General features: G+C 40.6%; 1 protein-coding gene across 1 annotated transcript in view; it reads right to left on the bottom strand.

Annotated features, from left to right (window-relative positions):
* LOC139754189 (ionotropic receptor 93a-like) overlaps window positions 1-16,687 on the bottom strand; it is an 85,048-nt gene extending 68,361 nt beyond the window's left edge. Inside the window, exons 1-2 of the mRNA XM_071671400.1 lie at window positions 16,597-16,687; window positions 15,589-15,821 (exon numbers count right to left, since the gene is read on the bottom strand). Of these exons, the coding sequence (XP_071527501.1) occupies window positions 15,589-15,821; window positions 16,597-16,674 (311 nt within the window). The 5' untranslated portion in view covers window positions 16,675-16,687. The remainder of the gene's footprint in view (window positions 1-15,588; window positions 15,822-16,596) is intronic.
* Between the last annotated feature and the right edge of the window lie 1,320 nt (window positions 16,688-18,007).

Here is an 18,007-nt window from a genome sequence, read left to right as displayed (position 1 = left end):
CTCCAGCTTTTCTCCATTCAAACTCACCTCCCAATTCACTTGTCCCTCAACCCTACTGTACCTAAAAGCCTTGCTTTTATTCACATTTACTCCCAGCTTTCTTCTTTCACACACTTTACCAAACTCAGTCACCAGCTTCTGCAGTTTCTCACCCGAATCAGCCACCAGCTCTGTATCATCAATTGACTCACTTCTCAAGCTCTCTCATCCACAACTTGCTCCTCTTTCCAAAACTCTTCCATTCACCTCCTAACAAACCCATCCATAAATAAGTTAAACCACCATGGAGACATCACGCACCCCTACCGCAAACCAACATTCATTGAGAACCAATCACTTTCCTCTCTTCCTATTCGTACACATGCCTTACATCCTCATTAAAAACTTTCCACTGCTTCTAACAACTTGCCTCCCACACCATATACACTTAATACTTTCCACAGAGCATCTCTATCAACTCCATCATATGCCCTCTCCAGATCCAGAAATGCTACGTACAAATCCGTTTGCTTTTCTAAGTGTTTCTCAAATACATTCTTGAAAGCAAACTCCTGATCCACACATTCTTTACCACTTCTGAAATCAAACTGCTCTTCCCCAATCTGATGCTCTCTACATGCTTTCACCCTCTCAATCAATACCCTCCCATAGAATCTCTTTGGAATACTCAACAAATTTATACCTCTGTAATTTGAGCACTCACCTTTATCCCCTTTGCCTTTGTACGATGGTACTATGCACGCATCCACAATCCTCAGGCACCTCACCATGAGTCATACATACATTGAACATTCTTACCAACCAGTCAACAGCACAGTCACCCCCTTTTTTTATAAATTCCGCTGCAATACCATCCAAACCCGCTGTCGTGCCGGCTTTCATCTTCCGCGAAGCTCTAACTATCTCTTCTCTGTTTACTAAATCATTCTCCCTAAGCCTCTCACTTCGTACACCACCTCGACCAAAATACCCAATATCTGCCACTCTATCATCTAACACTTTCAGCAAACCTTTGAAATACTCCTTCTCACATCACTACTACTTGTTATCACCTTTCCAGTTGCCCCTTTCACCGATGTTCCCACGTAATCTCTTGTCTTACGCATTTTATTTACCTCCTTCTAAAACATCTTTTTATTCTCTCTAAAATTTAATGATACTCTCTCTCCCCAACTCTCATTTGCTCTCTTTTTCACCTCTTGCATCTTTCTTTTGACCTATTGCCTCTTTCTTTTATATATCTCCCAGTCATTTGCACTATTTCCGTGCAAAAACTCGTCCAAATGCCTCTCTCTTCTGTTTCACAAATAATCATACTTCTTCATCTCACCACTCACTACTCTTTCTAATCTGCCCACCTCCCACGCTTCTCATGCCTCAAGCATCTTTTGCGCAAGCCATCACTGCTTCCCTAAATACATCCCATTCCTCCCCTACTACCCTTACGTCCTTTGCTCTCACCTTTTTCCTTTCTGTACTCAGTCTCTCCTGGTACTTCCTCACACTAGTCTCCTTCCCAAACTCACTTATTCTCAACATTCTCTTCACCTCAACATTCTCTCCTTTTCTGAAAACCTCTACAAATCTTCACGTTCGCCTCCACAAGATAATGATCAGACATCCCTCCAGTTGCACCTCTCGGCATATTAACATCCAAAAGTCTTTCTTTCGCGCGCTTATTAATTGACTCGTTATCCAATAACGCTTTCTGGCCATCTCTCCTACTTACATACGTATACTTATGTATATCTCGCTTTTTAAACAGATATTCCCAATCAACCAGTCCTTTTTCAGCCCATAAATCTACAAGCGTTTCACCATTTCCATTACAACACTGAACACCCATGTATACCATTATTCCCTAAACTGCCACATTACTCACCGTTGCATTTAAATCACCCATCACTATAACCCGGATCTTATGCATCAAAACCACTCAGCACTCTTGTGCATCAAAACCATAACACATTCATTCAGCTGCTCCCAAAAACACTTGTCCTCTCATGATCTTTCTTCTCATGCCTAGGTGCATATGCACCAATAATCACCCATCTCTCTCCATCAACTTTCAGTTTTATCCATATCAATCTAGAATTTACTTTCTTAAACTCTATCACATACTCCCACAACTCCTGATTCAAGAGCATTGCTACTCCTTCCCTTGCTCTTGTCCTCTCACTAACCCCTGACTTTACTCCCAAGACATTCCCAAACCTCTTCCTTCCCCTTTACCCTTGAGGTTCGTTTCACTCACAGCCAAAACATCCAGGTTCCTTTCCTCAAACATACTACCTATCTCTCCTTTTTTCTCATCTTGGTTACATCCACACACATTTAGACACCCCAATCTGAGCCTTCGAGGAGGATGAGCACTCCTCGCGTGACTCCCTTCTTCTGTTTCCTCCTTTTAGAAAGTTAAAAAAAACAAGGAGGTGAGGGTTTCTTGCCCCCCGCTCCTGTCCCCCTTTAGTCGCCTTCTACAACACGTGGGGAAAATGCGTGGAAGTATTCTTTCTCCCCTATCCCCCAGGATAAGTTATCTAATTGTCTTTTATAAATAATTAATAAAAAAAATGGCCCCATGCAACAAAAACAAAATATTCAATAAATTACAATAGCAGTGAATGATCGACTTCTTGTTACCAGTTTACTAATTATCTACTACCACCACGGCTGTTGCTTCCTCAGCACCAGCACAGCCAACATCCATATATATATAAATATATATATATAATATATATATATATATATATATAATATATATATATAATATATATATATATATAAAATATATATATAGAGAGGCAAGTTTTTGGGAGCAGCTGAATGAAATGTGTTAGTGGTTTTAAATGCACACGACCGGGTTATAGTGATGGTGATTTAATGCAAAGTGAGTAATGTGGCAGTTTGAGGAATAATTGGTATACATGGGTGTTCAGTGTTGTAAATGGATATGGTGAAGAGCTTGTAGATTTATGTGCTGAAAAAGACTGGTGATTGGGAATACCTGGTTTAATAAGCGAGATATACATAAGAAATACGTATGTAAGTAGGAGAGATGGCCAGAAGCTTTTATTGGATTACGTGTTAATTGACAGCACGCGAAAGAGTGACTTTTGGATGTTAATGTGCTGAGAGGTGCAACTGGAGGGATGTCTGATCATTATCTTGTGGATGAGAAGGTGAAGATTATGTAGAGGTTTCAGAAAAGAAGAGAAAAATGTTGGGGTGAAGAAGTGGTGAGAGTAAGTGATTTTGGGGAAGGAGAGACTGAGTACAGAATGGAAAAAGGTGAGAACAAAGAAGGTAAGGGAGTGGGGAGGAATGGATGTATTTAGGGAAGCAGTGATGGCTTGCGCAAAAGTGATTGTCGCATGAGAAGCGTGGGAGGTGGGTTGAAATTTGAAAAGGTAGTGAGTGGTGGATGAAGAAGTAAGATTATTAGTGAAAGAGAAGAGAGAGGCATTTGGAAAGATTTTTGCAGGGAAAAAATGCAAATGAGTGGTAGATGTATAAAAAAAAAGACAGAGGAGGTCAAGAGAAAGGTGCAGGAGGTGAAAAAGAGGGCAAATGAGAGTTGGGTGAGAGAGTATCATTAAATTTTAGGGAGAATAAAAAGATGTTCTGGAAGGAGGTAAATAAAGTGCGTAAGACAAGGAGCAAATGGAACTTCAGTGAAGGGGCTAATGGGGGGGTGATAAGAAGTATTTGGGGATGTGAGAAGGAGATGGAGTGAGTATTTTGAAGTTTGTTGAATGTGTTTTGATGGTAGAGTGGCAGATATAGGGTGTTTTAGGTCGAGTGGTGTGCAAAGTGAGAGGGTTAGGGAAAATGATTTGGTAAACAGAGAAGAGGTAGTAAAACTTTGCGGAAGATGAAAGCCGGCAAGGCAGCAGGTTTTTGGATGGTATTGCATTGGAATTTTAAAAAAGGGGGTGACTGTATGTTGACTAGATGGTAAGGTTATTTAATGTATGTATGATTCATGCTGAGGTCCTGAGGATTGGCGGAATGCGTGCATAGTGCCATTGTACAAAGGCAAAGGGGAAAGAGTGAGTGGGTTCAAATTCCAGAGGTATAATTTGTTGAGTATTCCTGGAAATATATGGAAGGGTAATGATTGAGAGGTGAAGGCATGTACAAGCAAACAGATTGGGGAAGAGAAATGTGGTTTCAGAAGTGGTAGAGGATGTGTGGACAGGTGTTTGCTTTGAAGAATGTATGTGAGAAAAAACTTCGAAAAACAAATGGATTTGTATGTAGCATTTATGGGTCTAGAGAAGGCATATGATAGAGTTGATAGAGATGTTTCACTGGAGGGGACAAGAATATATGGTGTGGAGGCAATGTTTGTTACAAGCAGTGAAAAGTTTTTTTCGAGGATGTAAGGCATGTTACGGTAAGGAAGAGAGAAAAATAATTGGTTCTCAGTGAATGTAGTTTGCGGCAGGGGTTGTGATGTCCCCCATGGTGTTAATTTGTTTATGGATGGAGCTGTTAGGGAGGTGAATTCAAGACTTTTGGAATGAGGGGCAAGTATGAAGTCTGTTGGATGAGAGAGCTTGGTAAGTGAGTCAGTTGTTGTTCGCTGATGATAACAGTGCTGGTGGCTGATTCATGTGAGAAACTGCAGAAGCTGGTGACTGAGTTTGGTAAAGTTGAGAGTAAATGGTAATAAGAAACAAGGTTATTTGGTACAGTAGGGGTGAGGGTCAAGTCAATTGGGAGGTGAGTTTGAATGGAGAAAAACTGGGGGAAGTGAAGTGTTATTTGATATCTGGAGTGGATCTTTGGGAGCGGATGGAACCATGGAAGCGGAAGTGGATCATAGGGTGGGGAGGGGGCGAAAATTTGGGAGCGATGTGGTATACCGGGGTTGAACGTGCTGTCAGTGATTGAATAAGGCATGGAACGTCTGGGGGAAACCATGGAAAGCTGTGTAGGTAGAATCACTTTCCTCTCTTCCTACACGTACACATGCCTTACATCCTCGATAAAAACTTTTCACTGCTTCTAACAACTTTCCTCCCACACCATATATTCTTAATACCTTCCACAGAGCATCTCCATCAACTTTATCATATGCCTTCTCCAGATCCATAAATGCTACATACAAATCCATTTGCTTATCGAAGTATTCTCACATACTTTTCTTCAAAGCAAAAACCTGATCCACACATCCTTCTGATCCACCACTTCTGAAAACCAAACTGCTCTTCCCCAATCTGATGCTTGTACATGCCTTCACCCTCTCAATCAATACCCTCCCATATAATTTACCAGAATACTCAACAAACTTATACCTCTGTAATTTGAGCACTCACTCTTATCCCCTTTGCCTTTGTACAATGCACTAGCACGCATTCCGCCAATCCTCAGGCACCTCACCATGAGTCATATATACATTAAATAACCTTACCAACCAGTCAAGAATACGGTCAACACCCTTTTTTAATAAATTCCACTGCAATACCATCCAAAACCCGCTGCCTTGCCGGCTTTCATCTTCCGCAAAGCTTTTACTACCTCTTCTCTGTTTACCAAATCATTTTCCCTAACCCTCTCACTTTGCACTTTGTATATATATATATATATATATATATATATATATATATATATATATAAATATATATATATACATACACTTGATCACGCACAAAATTGTGATCATTTCCAACATATATTCATATACTTTTTTTTTTCCATATAATATATATAATATAATATATATAAATATATATATATATATATATATATATATTTTTTTTTTTTTATACTTTGTCGCTGTCTCCCGCGTTTGCGAGGTAGCGCAAGGAAACAGACGAAAGAAATGGCCCAACCCCCCCCCCATACACATGTACATACACACGTCCACACACGCAAATATACATACCTACACAGCTTTCCATGGTTTACCCCAGACGCTTCACATGCCTTGATTCAATCCACTGACAGCACGTCAACCCTTGTATACCACATGACTCCAATTCACTCTATTCCTTGCCCTCCTTTCCACCCTCCTGCATGTTCAGGCCCCGATCACACAAAATCTTTTTCACTCCATCTTTCCACCTCCAATTTGGTCTCCCTCTTCTCCTCGTTCCCTCCACCTCCGACACATATATCCTCTTGTCAATCTCTCCTCACTCATTCTCTCCATGTGCCCAAACCATTTCAAAACACCCTCTTCTGCTCTCTCAACCACGCTCTTTTTATTTCCACACATCTCCTTACCCTTACGTTACTTACTCGATCAAACCACCTCACACCACACATTGTCCTCAAACATCTCATTTCCAGCACATCCATCCTCCTGCGCACATCTCTATCCATAGCCCACGCCTCGCAACCATACAACATTGTTGGAACCACTATTCCCTCAAACATACCCATTTTCGCTTTCCGAGATAATGTTCTCGACTTCCACACATTTTTCAAGGCTCCCAAAATTTTCGCCCCCTCCCCCACCCTATGATCCACTTCCGCTTCCATGGTTCCATCCGCTGACAGATCCACTCCCAGATATCTAAAACACTTCACTTCCTCCAGTTTTCTCCATTCAAACTCACCTCCCAATTGACTTGACCCTCACCCCTACTGTACCTAATAACCTTGCTCTTATTCACATTTACTCTCAACTTTCTTCTTCCACACACTTTACCAAACTCAGTCACCAGCTTCTGCAGTTTCTCACATGAATCAGCCACCAGCGCTGTATCATCAGCGAACAACAACTGACTCACTTCCCAAGCTCTCTCATCCCCAACAGACTTCATACTTGCCCCTCTTTCCAGGACTCTTGCATTTACCTCCCTTACAACCCCATCCATAAACAAATTAAACAACCATGGAGACATCACACACCCCTGCCGCAAACCTACATTCACTGAGAACCAATCACTTTCCTCTCTTCCTACACGTACACATGCCTTACATCCTCGATAAAAACTTTTCACTGCTTCTAACAACTTGCCTCCCACACCATATATTCTTAATACCTTCCACAGAGCATCTCTATCAACTCTATCATATGCCTTCTCCAATCCATAGATGCTACATACAAATCCATTTGCTTTTCTAAGTATTTCTCACATACATTCTTCAAAGCAAACACCTGATCCACACATCCTCTACCACTTCTGAAACCGCACTGCTCTTCCCCAATCTGATGCTCTGTACATGCCTTCACCCTCTCGATCAATACCCTCCCATATAATTTACCAGGAATACTCAACAAACTTATACCTCGTAATTTGAGCACTCACTCTTATCCCCTTTGGCCTTTGTACAATGGCACTATGCACGCATTCCGCCAATCCTCAGGCACCTCACCATGAGTCATACATACATTAAATAACCTTTACCAACCAGTCAACAATACAGTCACCCCCCCTTTTTTAATAAATTCCACTGCAATACCATCCAAACCTGCTGCCTTGCCGCTTTCATCTTCCGCAAAGCTTTTACTACCTCTTCTCTGTTTACCAAATCATTTTCCCTAACCCTCTCACTTTGCACACCACCTCGACCAAAACACCCTATATCTGCCACTCTGTCATCAGACACATTCAACAAACCTTCAAAATACTCATTCCATCTCCTTCTCACATCACCGCTACTTGTTATCACCTCCCCATTTGCGCCCTTCACTGAAGTTCCCATTTGCTCCCTTGTCTTACGCACCCTATTTACCTCCTTCCAGAACATCTTTTTATTCTCCCTAAAATTTTACTGATAGTCTCTCACCCCAACTCTCATTTTGCCCTTTTTTTCACCTCTTGCACCTTTCTCTTGACCTCCTGTCTCTTTCTTTTATACTTCTCCCACTCAATTGCATTTTTTCCCTGCAAAAATCGTCCAAATGCCTCTCTCTTCTCTTTCACTAATACTCTTACTTCTTCATCCCACCACTCACTACCCTTTCTAAACAGCCCACCTCCCACTCTTCTCATGCCACAAGCATCTTTTGCGCAATCCATCACTGATTCCCTAAATACATCCCATTCCTCCCCCACTCCCCTTACTTCCATTGTTCTCACCTTTTTCCATTCTGTACACAGTCTCTCCTGGTACTTCCCCACACAGGTCTCCTTCCCAAGCTCACTTACTCTCACCACCTTCTTCACCCCAACATTCACTCCTCTTTTCTGAAAACCCATACTAATCTTCACCTTAGCCTCCACAAGATAATGATCAGACATCCCTCCAGTTGCACCTCTCAGCACATTAACATCCAAAAGTCTCTCTTTCGCGCGCCCTGTCAATTAACACGTAATCCAATAACGCTCTCTGGCCATCTCTCCTAACTTACATAAGTATACTTATGTATATCTCGCTTTTTAAACCAGGTATTCCCAATCATCAGTCCTTTTTCAGCACATAAATCTACAAGCTCTTCACCATTTCCATTTACAACACTGAACACCCCATGCATACCAATTATTCCCTCAACTGCCACATTACTCACCTTTGCATTCAAATCACCCATCACTATAACCCGGTCTCGTGCATCAAAACCGCTAACACACTCATTTAGCTGCTCCCAAAACACTTGCCTCTCATGATCTTTCTTCTCATGCCCAGGTGCATATGCACCAATAATCACCCACCTCTCTCCATCAACTTTCAGTTTACCCATATTAATCGAGAATATACTTTCTTTGCATTCTATCACATACTCCCACAACTCCTGTTTCAGGAGTATTGCTACTCCTTCCCTTGCTCTTGTCCTCTCACTAACCCCTGACTTCACTCCCCAGACATTTCCAAACCACTCTTCCCCTTTACCCTTGAGCTTCGTTTCACTCAGAGCCAAAACATCCAGTTCCTTTCTTCAAACATACTACCTATCTCTCCTTTTTTCACATCTTGTTACATCCACACACATTTAGGCATCCCACTCTGAGCCTTCGAGGAGGATGATCACTCCCCGCGTGACTCCTTCTTCTGTTTCCCATTTTAGAAAGTTAATGTCCACACACCACATATACATACCTATACATCCAATGTATACATATACATACACATACATAACATATATATACATATATATATATATATATATATATATATATATATATATATATATATATATATATATATATATATATATATATAAATATAATATACATATATATATATATATATATATATATAGATATACATATATATATATAATATATATATATATATATATATATATAATATATATATATATATATATATATATATATATATATATATATATATATATATAATATATATATATATATATATATATATATATATATATATATATATATATATATATATATATATATATATATATATATATATATATATATATATATATATATATATATATATATATATATATATATATACACATGTACATAATTCATACTTGCTGCCTTTATTCATTCCTCTCGCCACCCCGCCACACATGAAATGACAACCCCCTTCACCCGCATGTGCGCAAAATAGCTGTCATGTATGATGCACCGAAACCACAGCTCCCTTTCCACATCCGGGCCCCACACAACTTTCCATAGTCTACCCCAGATGCTTCACATGCCTTGTTTCAATCCATTGACAGCACGTCGACCCCGGTATACCATATCGTTCCAATTCACTCTATTCCTTGCACGCCTTTCACCCTCCTCCATGTTCAGGCCCCGATCGCTCAAAATCTTTTCCACTTCATCTTTCCACCTCCAATTTGGTCTCCCACTTCTCGTTCCCTCCACCTCTGGCACATATATCCTCTTGGTCAATCTGTCCTCATTCATTCTTTCCATATGACCAAACCATTTCAATGCACCCTCTTCTGCTCTCGAAACCACGCTCTTTTTATTACCACACATCTGTCTTACCCTTTAATTACTTACTCGATCAAACCACTTCACACCAATTATTGTCCTCAAACATCTCATTTCCAACACATCCACCCTTCTCCGCACAACTCTATCTATAGCTCACGCCTCGCAACCATATAACATTGTTGGAACCACTATTCCTTCAAACATACCCATTTTTGTTTTCCGAGATAACGTTCCCGACTTCCACACATTTTTCACCGCTCCCAGAACTTTCGCCCACTCCGTCACCCTATGACTCACTTCCGCTTCCATGATACCATCCGCTGCCAAATCCACTCCCAGATATCTAAGACACTTCACTTCCTCCAGCTTTTCTCCATTCAAACTCACCTCCCAATTCACTTGTCCCTCAACCCTACTGTACCTAAAAGCCTTGCTTTTATTCACATTTACTCCCAGCTTTCTTCTTTTACACACTTTACCAAACTCAGTCACCAGCTTCTGCAGTTTCTCACCCGAATCAGCCACCAGCTCTGTATCATCAATTGACTCACTTCTCAAGCTCTCTCATCCACAACTTGCTCCTCTTTCCAAAACTCTTCCATTCACCTCCTAACAAACCCATCCATAAATAAATTAAACCACCATGGAGACATCACGCACCCCTACCGCAAACCAACATTCATTGAGAACCAATCACTTTCCTCTCTTCCTATTCGTACACATGCCTTACATCCTCATTAAAAACTTTCCACTGCTTCTAACAACTTGCCTCCCACACCATATACACTTAATACTTTCCACAGAGCATCTCTATCAACTCCATCATATGCCCTCTCCAGATCCAGAAATGCTACATACAAATCCATTTGCTTTTCTAAGTGTTTCTCAAATACATTCTTGAAAGCAAACTCCTGATCCACACATTCTTTACCACTTCTGAAATCAAACTGCTCTTCCCCAATCTGATGCTCTGTACATGCTTTCACCCTCTCAATCAATACCCTCCCATAGAATCTCTTTGGAATACTCAACAAATTTATACCTCTGTAACTTGAGCACTCACCTTTATCCCCTTTGCCTTTGTACGATGGTACTATGCACGCATCCACAATCCTCAGGCACCTCACCATGAGTCATACATACATTGAACATTCTTACCAACCAGTCAACAGCACAGTCACCCCCTTTTTTTATAAATTCCGCTGCAATACCATCCAAACCCGCTGTCGTGCCGGCTTTCATCTTCCGCGAAGCTCTAACTATCTCTTCTCTGTTTACTAAATCATTCTCCCTAAGCCTCTCACTTCGTACACCACCTCGACCAAAATACCCAATAATTGCCACTCTATCATCTAACACTTTCAGCAAACCTTTGAAATACTCCTTCTCACATCACTACTACTTGTTATCACCTTTCCAGTTGCCCCTTTCACCGATGTTCCCACGTAATCTCTTGTCTTACGCATTTCATTTACCTCCTTCTAAAACATCTTTTTATTCTCTCTAAAATTTAATGATACTCTCTCTCCCCAACTCTCATTTGCTCTCTTTTTCACCTCTTGCATCTTTCTTTTGACCTATTGCCTCTTTCTTTTATATATCTCCCAGTCATTTGCACTATTTCCGTGCAAAAACTCGTCCAAATGCCTCTCTCTTCTGTTTCACAAATAATCATACTTCTTCATCTCACCACTCACTACTCTTTCTAATCTGCCCACCTCCCACGCTTCTCATGCCTCAAGCATCTTTTGCGCAAGCCATCACTGCTTCCCTAAATACATCCCATTCCTCCCCTACTACCCTTACGTCCTTTGCTCTCACCTTTTTCCTTTCTGTACTCAGTCTCTCCTGGTACTTCCTCACACTAGTCTCCTTCCCAAACTCACTTATTCTCAACATTCTCTTCACCTCAACATTCTCTCCTTTTCTGAAAACCTCTACAAATCTTCACGTTCGCCTCCACAAGATAATGATCAGACATCCCTCCAGTTGCACCTCTCGGCATATTAACATCCAAAAGTCTTTCTTTCGCGCGCTTATTAATTGACTCGTTATCCAATAACGCTTTCTGGCCATCTCTCCTACTTACATACGTATGTTTATGTATATCTCTCTTTTTAAAGCAGATATTTCCAATCATCAACCCCTATTTCAAAGCTGCTGCCTTCATTCATTCCCGTTGCCACCCCACCACACATGGAATAACAACCCCTTCACCCCGCATGCGCGCTTGGTAGCGCTAGGAAACGACAACAAAGGCCACACTCGTTCACACTCTAGCTGTCTCTAGCTGTCATGTAAAATGCACCGAAACCACAGCTCCCTTTCCACATCCAGGCCTCACAAAACTTTCCATTGTTTACCCCAGACGCTTCATATGCCCTAGTTCAATCCATTGACAGCACGTACACACCGGTATGCCACATCGTTCTAATTCCCTCTATTCTTTGCACGCCTTTCGACCTCCTGTATGTTCAGGCCCCGACCACTCAGAATCTTTTTCACTCCATCCTTCCACCTCCAATGTGTGTGTGTGTGTGTGTGCATGTGTGTGTGTGGTGTGTGTGTGTGTGTGTGTGTGTGTGTGTGTGTGTGTGTGTGTATTGGAAAGGATCACAATTGAGCGCGTGATCAAGTATACTCATATGAGTCCACGGGGGAATGAAACACGATAAGTTTCCAAGTGCACTTTCTTGTAATAATCACATAATCAGGGGAGACACAAGAAAGAATGTAACAGCCAGTTGATATACAATGAAGAGACCTACGTAGCCATTTGGTAAACAAGTCACTGCCCAAATGTAGGCCGGGTGTGTTCGAGTTCTAGCAACTTATTATGTGGACAAGAAGGGGAACTGATTACAAATTTTATCAACAATAAAGATATCCAATTTGTATAGATCTTCACTACTATCAAGGTTACAATTCTTTGTGTATCTAATATCAGAAGATTCAATGATACTGGAGTTAGAGTTAATAACTGAGATGACATTACTCCAATCAGTACTATGATCATAATTCTTAACATGATTAAACAAGGTATTTGATTCTTGTCCTGTTCTTATACTGTATTCATGTTGCTTAACTCTAGCAGTAGATCCTTACCAGTCTGCCCCACATAAAACTTATCACAATTTCTACATGGCACTTTGTAGCAGCATCCTGCAGATCTTTCTGGTGATGTTCTTTATAGTGTTATTGTTGCTAAAGGCATCATTTACATCAAAGGATTTAAACAACATGGGAGGTAAAGTAAAATTATTATTAAAAGGGAGAACTGAAAGGTTCTTGGTGTCAAGGGAAGTTTGCGTTTAACTGTATAAAATGATTTCTTAGCCAGCTAAGGGATTTTTCAGTACAAATTACTAGGATACTTTAACTTGGATCCAATAGAATATATCTTCTCAAACTTATCATCAATAAACTCTGGACTGCAAATAAGTAATGCCCTAGGAACATAGACTGGAATGATAATAATTCAACTCTCACGTTGAGCTGAGTAATAATGGCAGCATAATCAGACGAGGAGTGCAATGCGACTGGGTTGTTAAGGTCTACGAGGTGATCGTTTTCATGACAGTGTATAGCGATCGCATATTTGTGGTCACGAGAAAGTCACACAAATCTCTAGCCCGTAGTCACCAGCATCATGGGTGCTCAGAATCTCCGGGATTCCACTTGACTCTAATGCCAATGAGAGGCAGGGCTCAGACAGTAAGACTACTGACTCTTCCTACGACCTTTCCCTCTATGATAGAACTGCGTCTTTTTCTATTTGCAAAACCAACATTTGTGGTCCCTCTAGTAAGCTCTCCTCAGTTGACCACCCTCTGTCTAGTACCTCTCCTAACATCTTACTTCTTTCTGAGACCCAGTTGTCTAATGATGTCCTCACTTGTCGCTTTTTCATATCCAGCTATAACCTCCACTCACGGTTACGGCTCAGAGGTGGAGTCTTCGGTTAATTCAACATAAACACACCTGTTACACGGCTTTCGGTCCTTGAGTCTTTAAACTTTGATGTTATCTCCCAGCTGCCACACTTGTCCTTTGTTTTCCCTAATGCTCGCCTAATTTAACAAATCTTATATCTTTCTTCGACTATCTAAACACCTGCTATGAGACTGTGGCATCCTTTCACCCATAATCTGAGTTGCTCTACCTCGGGGATTTTAACGTTCACCGTAGCGAATGGTTGACTGCCTCCGATACGGACGGTGGAGGGTTTAATTTTCCTCACGTTTTCTATTCTTAATGATTTAGAGCAAATCATCTCCCACCCTTCCCATATACCTGACCACTGTGACCACTCTCCTAATATTCTGGATCTGTTATTCCTTCTAATCCTTCGTGCCACGGGACCAAATGGTGTGCCAGCCAAAGCACTAAAGTGTTGTGCTGAACAACTGGCACTACCCATACTTCAGCAACTATTTCAGGACTCACTAGATCAAGCGTTAGTCGTACATGAAATATGGAAATTGTCAGAAATAAAGCCAATTGTCAAATTTTCATTTCCTAAAGTGTTCAACGATTTAAGACCTATTGTTCTGACGTTGAATATCATGAAATGTCCTGAAGACATAATGAGAAACTATTTGTGTAATGACAATAGATATTTCAGAGATCCACTGCAGTTTGTGTATTGTAAAAATAGTAGTGTGCAGGATGTAAGTTTGACTTTTATGAATGAGATTAGCAAACATTTAGACAGACATAACTCACAAGCAAGAATCTTATTCATTGATTTTAGTTCAGCCTTTAATACAATCCAGCCACATATTTTGTTAGATGATCTATTAGGGATGGATATAACTAACTTACTAAATTGGATCTCCAGCTTTTCAACGCAGACGCCACCGTATGCCAAGATAGATAACGCTCAGTCTAACATAAGTTTTACCAGTACAGGTGCACCTCAGGGATGCGTTATGTCCCCCACTTTGTTCAATTTGTACACTGATGACTGTAGAAGTGTTTTTAGCAACTGCACTATTTTAGAATATGTTGTGAATGATAATTGTAATGATTATATTGCACAGGTTAGTTGCTTTGTTGAGTGGAGTAAAACAGATTATCTGCACTTGAATGTAAAGAAAACTAAAGAGATGATAATAGATTTTGATACAGAAACTACATGTTGACCAGACTTGATTACAAGTGAGGATGAAAATGTAGAAAGAGCGAGTCAGTACAAGTAACTTGGCTTAATCATAGATGACCAGTTAAAAGGTGGTGCAAACACAGATACTGTATATAAGAAATGTAATCAAAGATTTCAATGCTGGTATGGCAAGCAAAACAAGATAATAATAAACTTGAGGGAATTGTTAAGAAAGCTAGGATATTGGGTACCAAGACTACACCATTAGATATGGTGTATCAGGAGTGTGCAGTGAAGCAGGTAGAGGTGATTATGCAAGATACACCACTACCATGTATTTCTAAGGTCATGAAGATGACTGTCTCTGTCTACACCGATTCTACTGTTTAACCATCTAGCGATGCTGTAACTCCTCTGTGATATACGTAGCTTCTGAGCGCAATAGATGATTCTTTATGTGATATTTTATGTTGTCCTTTTATGTGATATCATATGATTTTATTTTATAATTCTTATACTTTTCTTTGCCTTTAATTGAGCATCAAGTCATAAAGGATTTCGTTCTGTATCATTTATGCAAACTGACAATAAAAACATCGTATCTTACTGCAACTTCCTGGCCTGTTCTCCAGGCTTAATAAAATACGTCATTATGCTTAGTACCTGAGGATGGATGACCTGTTATCCAGGTTGAGGAAGATGGTGTTCATCATGGAGAAGGTCCAGTGGGCGGGCAGGAGGGCGTGGAGCTGTGGGAGGGTGAGACTGGTGATCACCAGCAACCTGGTGGCCCACACCAGGAGGCGGCCCTTGAGGGAGGACTCGGCGAAGGCGGTGAGGAAGGCCGGGTCGTGGCTCACCACCACCACACTCACGCACCACGACCTCAGCCGCACCTAAAAAACGACTGAATTAGTTGCCGTGTTCTCAATAGATGATGAATATCCAAGCGAGTGTGAACTACCCATCTCAGTAGCTGTAGTGTTAGTGACGTACCCCCTTCAGCATTTAGTGTAAGAGAGACCTTGTCATTTCTCCAGTATGAGAGTTATATGGTCTCTTATCTAAATACCCATACTAATAACTGGTTATCAATTTACTATCATTAAGAAATGTAAGGATCTTATACCTAATTATTGTTTCTAACCATTTTTTCGAGAACGTAATTGAGGCTGATATCCATCTTACACGCACTGTAAGTAAAACCTATTGCCAGCAGTGATAAGAGAAATGTCCCTCCTCCCTAAAGAAAAAAGTCGACTCTCTCTCTCTCTCTCTCTCTCTCTCTCTCTCTCTCTCTCTCTCTCTCTCTCTCTCTCTCTCTCTCTCTCTCTCTCTCTCTCTCTCTCTCTCTCTCTCTCCTCAGCAGTTGTGTTAGTGACTTATCCACCTCAACAGTAAATGTAGATGTTCTAGCCTCATCAGTAACGATCAGAACGATCTACACACATCAGAAGGAACGTTAAGTGACCTATCCGCTTCAACAGTTCCTTCCTCAGTAATAATGTGAAACTGGCCCTACCAGCGTGAGCAGTGGTACGAGGGTAACCTACAAGCCTGAAAAGTAATGGGAGTGACCTACTGGCCTTGGCAGTATTACGTTACCAGCCCACTGTAACAGTGATAGAAGAGTGAACTATTGCGACCATCAGAACAGCGAGAGTGACGTACCTGCCTAGCTTGGTCGACCAGGTGGTAGAGCAGCGCCTGCGTCACGTTACCGTCCTGACCGTCCACCCTCACCTCCATCACCGTCACCCCCCAGGGGAGACGACCTCTCACTGCTCACCTCCTGAAATCATTTCGTTATTATGATCAAGGGAGTTGTTACCTTACGGGTAAAGCCATAAACAATGTTTTTTCTTGTTAATGGAGCATTACTCCTGTCAACCATCACATAAGGAATCGTCCAGAGAGTTACCTGAAGTTCTCTTACATTCGTGACAACAAATGTTTTTGTGGATTGATTAGTGACGGGTTTCGTCAGCAGCACCAAAATATTTTTTTCTTATAAATGCGATGAGTCACTGTACCTTCCACATCGAGTATAATAATGTTTCTGGTGTTTGTGAGATCTGAGGGAAATGGAAGAAAATTGGAAAGACAGATAACAGAACACCTGTCGTTCAATGACGAGGTTATTTGCTCTCATAATCTTAAACGTGGTAGAAACAGGGTAGTAAAACAAAATCACATCTCCTCACCAATCTCTCCCATCGCTTCAACTGTCGTAGGGGAAAGAAAAAGCTAAGAAACACTGAGTGATATGGAGAGAGTATACGAAAGAATGTACAAGAAATCTTTTTTATTCTACACTGGGCTTCACTAAGGTTGGACTCTGAAACAGTAGCAGTAGACACTACATCATCTCTTGAAACAGAAACATTAACTAACAAAAGATACCACTGACTTATCTGTCAAGCCTCGATCTGGAGCAAGTCATATTCTTTGCATTAATTACATCTGATGGTAGTTCATTCCAATGATTTACGTCTACAGCTGAAAAAGTATTACATCTCCTTCCTTTTTATTTCATAACGGGATTTCTGGCCGGTGAAAACCTATATGAAAAATTCTCACACTTTATCTTGTAATTATATAGTATCTTTTACACCTCCATTAGAATTCTTCGGATTCTGAGCTCTTTTAAAAGGCATAATACCAGGTTTTTCCTTATCGTGTTTCTTTCCGTGATAAAATTGGTTTTGTTTCTCTTCTTTGAATACGTTTTAGTTTCTATTCTTCTCTGATCAAGTTTGGTGACCAGAACTGAACAACGTATTACGAAAGAAGTCTGACCAGAACGTAATAAGGAACGAGCATTGTATCCATTGTTTCATAGTTTGCATTTCAAGTTATGAAATCTAAAATCCTGTTGACATTTTTTGTACATTATAGTGTCATTATTGATGATCACATAGTTATTCTTTTTCTTCTAATAACGATAACTAAGCACTTTGTAATTACCGTCATTAATCACTAATATTTCTTGCATCAAATTACATTAATTGGCAACATTGACATCCATCTGCCATGTTTCTGACCATTCCAAAAATTTGTCTAAATGACTTTGACCAACGTA

The sequence above is a fragment of the Panulirus ornatus genome, chromosome 16 (genome assembly GCF_036320965.1).
Source record: "Panulirus ornatus isolate Po-2019 chromosome 16, ASM3632096v1, whole genome shotgun sequence".
In the NCBI taxonomy this organism is placed as follows: domain Eukaryota; kingdom Metazoa; phylum Arthropoda; class Malacostraca; order Decapoda; family Palinuridae; genus Panulirus; species Panulirus ornatus.
This window is presented reverse-complemented; position numbering and strand designations above follow the sequence as displayed.